The following is a 4795-nucleotide window of genomic DNA, read 5'->3' on the forward strand; positions in this document are numbered from 1 at the left end:
TTCAGTGTCAGGACTAGTATATTTTATTTTCAGATGCAAGCAGCAACTTTGGCATTTCTTATCACAAAAAAACTATATGAGAAAGCTGGCAAGCCCAGTGAACTTCCTGGCCGGAGAGGTTTTTCCATTAAAGGTGGCAAGGTTTGATCATCCACCATCTTTAGAGTGTGACCATTGAGTTGGACAGATCTGCAAAGGAGAAAGATACACCGAGTTAACCAAGTGGTGCAAGCCCCACCTATGCCCCTACAAAAGTCATGAAATCTTTATTAGACCAAATAAACTTTTGTGTGTGTGTGTGTGTGGCAGCCAATATTATATAACTTGTATTTCAACACTGTATCATTTAGGCATTTGACTAGATAATCTTTAAGCTACAATGGCAGAGTTGAGTAGTTATGATAGAGACCATATGGACCCCAAAGCCAGAAATACTTACTGTCTGGCCCATTACAGAAAATGGAACACACACAATCTATACTAGGCAATATGATGGCGGTATAAAAAGGATAAACATGACACACCTTCTGGAATGGTGGCTATTTTATTTAATGGCCAATAATTGAAACTATTTCCATATAAAGCAAATAGATATATAGAATAGAAAGCAGTTTCTATGAATTTAGCATAAATGGTAGCCAATGAAATTTCTCACTTGCAACTATGCCCATAAACTGTCTAACTACCCTCTCCCTGCAGGAGGTAATGCATTCATTTTCTTACTGTTATTAAGAAATTTTGGTAGAATACTGTGGTGAACCAAAAACAATTTGGCTAAACTACAGAACATTTTATATTTCCTGTGTATTTCACTATTGGAATTCAAATAAAAAACTGTTGAATGTTTTTAAAAATTAAGGAAAAGTGTTATTTCTTATACATACTTACTATTTAACTCAAATTAATGCATATTCACAGAAGCAAATAAATATGGACACGAGCTTATGAAGAAAAGTTTTAGTCAGCTGTAGATTAGTCAGCTATTGATATTTTCATAATTCTAAATTTCATAATTTAGAATTTCATAATTAGAATTTCATAATTTCGTAATTCTAAATAAGATGCTTATATCCCTTTTTCTCCAATATGTTTTATATTGTGAACCAAGTTAGCACTCTTTATTGAAAACTTGTAAGATTAGGCTGAGCACGGTGTCTCACACCTGTAATCCCAGCACTTTGGGAGGCTGAGGCAGGCAGATCGCTTGAGGCCAGGAGTTCAAGATCAGCCTGGCCAACATGGCAAAACTCCATCTCTACCCAAAAATACAAAAATTAGCTGGGCATGGTGGTGGGTGGTGTGTGCCTGTAGTCCCAGCTACTCAGGAGGCTGAGACATGAGAATCGTTTGAACCCGGGAGGCGGAGGTTGCAGTGAGCTGAGATTGCACCACTGCGCTCCAGCCTGGGCGGTAGAGTGAGATTCTGTTTAAAAAAAAACAAAAAACAAAAAACAAAAAAGAAACGGAGAATGTATAAGATTAGTTACTGTCAGAGTTATATTTATATCATTTATGTAATACATATAATGTATGCAGAACATTTACAACAGTGTCCTTTATATAGTAAACACTATAAAAGTATTATCTATCATCATTATTATTACTCAGATAAATATACAAAAAGTAACCTAAGTCACCATAACCATTTTAAACATTTTGATGTATATCCATTCTTTCATCTATTTTTTATGTACATGTATACAGTCATATGCCACATAAGGATGTTTTGGTCCACCATGGACCGCATATATGAACGTGGTCCCATAAAATATAAAATTATAATTCCTATTGCCTAGCAATATCATAGCCATTGTAATATTGTAGCACAACACATTAGTTTTCTATGTTTAGATATGTTTAGATACACAACTACTTAACCCAATGGTAACTTGTATATTCACTACAGTAGCATGCTTTACAGGTTTGTAGCCTAGGAGCCACAGGCTAGTCATATAGCCTGGATGCATAGTAGGCTAGACCGTCTAGGTTTGTGTAAGTTCACTCTATGATGTTCACACAAGGATGAAATCACCTATCGACACATTTCTCAGAAGGTATCCCCATCATTAAGCAACACATCACTGTACATGCCTTTTTTTTTTTTCTACTTAAGTATGGGTATACTGTATTTTCTTAAAACTTGATTCTTCCCCCTGCCCCAGCACATCCTTTTTCTCACATCATTAAACATTCATCCACTACCTAATTTTAATGTCTGCACAGGATTCCATGGTGTGAGTATATTATTTACTTAATTCTCTAATGTTAGATATTTTTCCATGTAGCATTATTATATATTTTTTTCACTTAAAAAAATCTCTCACACCCTGTCCTCATTAAGCATCAGTGAGCAGAAAAACTGGTTTCCATTTTGACCTAATGAGATGCTCAGTCCTGGGTTCTGTAACTTAAGACATATCAATAGCCTGTGCATGATTGTGGCAGAGGCTAGCATGCCTGCATTGCAGTTGTACTCAGTCTATATGAGTTGGTTTTGTTTAAAAGCCTGTATCACCTCAATTTTTAGATGGGGAGAAGGAGGAAATGCCATGACCATCATCAGGAAACCACAAACAAAAATAGGTCTTGAAAATATCTCCAACTGACAGTGTTAAGAGCCTGTTCTGCATGAAATTAAGAACCTTGCAAGAGTACACACAAAAGTTTTAGATAACGCTTTTGGAGAGGATATTTTGCTACAAAGTTTAAAGGTAAATCTGGTCATTGTGAATTAATCCTGCTGTGGATAAGATGAGGTAGATGGGCAAGATATTATACCATTAGGCTATATTCTTTAATCAGCTGTACATTTATCTAAAAGATGCTACACATATATCAAGGGTACGCTTAATGTATGCTGATTATTTTCACATCAGGCTGGGCAATGAGGATGGGGTTTAATTTGGGTATAGTGTCTTATTTTATATTCTGAAGTCAATAACATGATGACAAAGAAATAGAAGATGTTTGTCAAATTTCAGATGAAATAAAGCTGGAAGGAATTAGCAAGCAACAGATTTGGCAGAAGTGGGGATGCTGGGTAAAATTTATGAGATAAATATAAAATACTGCCTTTATGTTAAAAATATGTTCATTCAGCCCAGATGAGGTGGGTCATGCCTGTAATCCCAGCACTTTGGGAGGCTAAGGCAGCAGGATTGCATGAGTCCAGGAGTTCAAGACTAGCTTGGGCAATATAGTGAGACCTCGTCTCTATTTTAAAAAAAAAGTTCATTTAAATATTTATTAAATACTTACTATGCAGGACTCTAATAATTTTTAGGGCTGGGTGCAGTTATTCATGCCTGTAATCCCAGCACTTTGGGAGGCCAAGAAAGATCACTTAAGCTTAGGAGTTTGAGACCAGCCTGGGCAACATAATGAGACCTTGTCTCTACAAAAAATTAAAAAATTAGCCAGGTGTGGTAGCATAAGCCTGTGGTCTCAGATACTCAGAAGGCTGAGGAGGAAGGATCACTTGAGCCCAGGCAGCAGTGGCTGCAGTGAGCTGTGACAGCAACACTACACTCCAGCCTGGGAGACAGAATGATACCCCTGCCTCAAAAATAATAATAATGATAGTAATAATTTTTAAAGGTGACTGCTGTTTAACTCTCCGAGGTTGTTAATACGAGCAAGCGTACAGACTGTGCACTCATAAACTTATCTAGGATACTTTTTTGCAAAATTTTAAAGATAAGAAGAGTGTAAGTAATACATACTCATCAAAGAGAATTTAGGGGAATAAAACATTGTCTATAATTTCACCAGTTTTCCAATTATAAAACATGAAATGTGTGATCAGAATGTAATAGGGGCAGGGCACGGTGGCTCACGCAGGTAATCCCTGCACTTTGGGAGGCCGAGGCGGGTGGATCATTTGAGTTCAGGAGTTCGAGACCAGCCTGGCCAACATAGTGAAACCCTATCTCTATGAAAAATACAAAAATTAGCCAGGTGTGGTGGTGGGTGCCTGTAATCCCAGCTACTTGGCAGTCTGAGGCAGGAGAATCTCTTGAACTAGGAGGCAGATGTTGCAGTGAGCCATGATCTCTCCACTGCACTCCAGCCTGGGCAACAGAGCGAGACTCCGCCTCAAAAAAAAAAAAAAAAAAAAAAAGAATGTAATAGGGTCTACTAAATACAACAAAAAGAAGAGTCTTTGGATAAATTGGTCATAGTTAGCCTAAAGTGAAGACAATCTAATTTTCCTTCAAACATTTGGGAATTATTCCAGAGAAAATGAGGTATTCAGCATTGCTCCAAATTAGGGGTGGCAAACTCAAATGACACAAAGGCCAAGAAAGTGATAGGTGCAAGAATAGTAGGACAGGTGTAAGATAATAGGGTCAGGTAGAGATTGCAGAGAGCTGCAAACTTGAATGACCTGTCTAAAGTATACAATCCCCATTCAACTCCAGCTAGTTGGGAAAGCAAGCCCAGAGTTGCCATAGTATCCGTTTTTTTTTTTTTTTTTTTTTTTTGAGACGGAGTCTGGCTCTGTCGTCCAGGCTGAAGCGCAGTGGCCGGATCTCAGCTCACTGCAAACTCCGCCTCCCAGGCTCACGCCATTCTCCTGCCTCAGCCTCCCCAGTAGCTGGGATTACAGGCGCCCGCCACCTCGCCCGGCTAGTTTTTTGTATTTTTTAGTAGAGACGGGGTTTCACCGTGTTAGCCAGGATGGTCTCTATCTCCTGACCTCGTGATCCACCCGTCTCGGCCTCCCAAAGTGCTGGTGTTACAGGCTTGAGCCACCGCGCCCGGCCCATAGTATCCATTTTTTTTTTTTTTTTTT

At 38.5% G+C, this 4795-nt stretch overlaps 1 protein-coding gene across 1 annotated transcript in view; it reads right to left on the reverse strand.

The window, feature by feature from the left end:
- The window catches only part of HPSE (heparanase), a 41074-nt gene continuing 36279 nt past the window's right edge, over positions 1 to 4795 (reverse strand). The window contains 1 exon segment of the mRNA XM_017874453.1: positions 1 to 189. Coding sequence (XP_017729942.1) covers positions 30 to 189 — 160 coding nt within the window. The 3' untranslated portion in view covers positions 1 to 29.

This window comes from Rhinopithecus bieti, unplaced genomic scaffold (assembly GCF_001698545.2).
Source record: "Rhinopithecus bieti isolate Rb0 unplaced genomic scaffold, ASM169854v2 scaffold_9234, whole genome shotgun sequence".
NCBI lineage: Eukaryota > Metazoa > Chordata > Mammalia > Primates > Cercopithecidae > Rhinopithecus > Rhinopithecus bieti.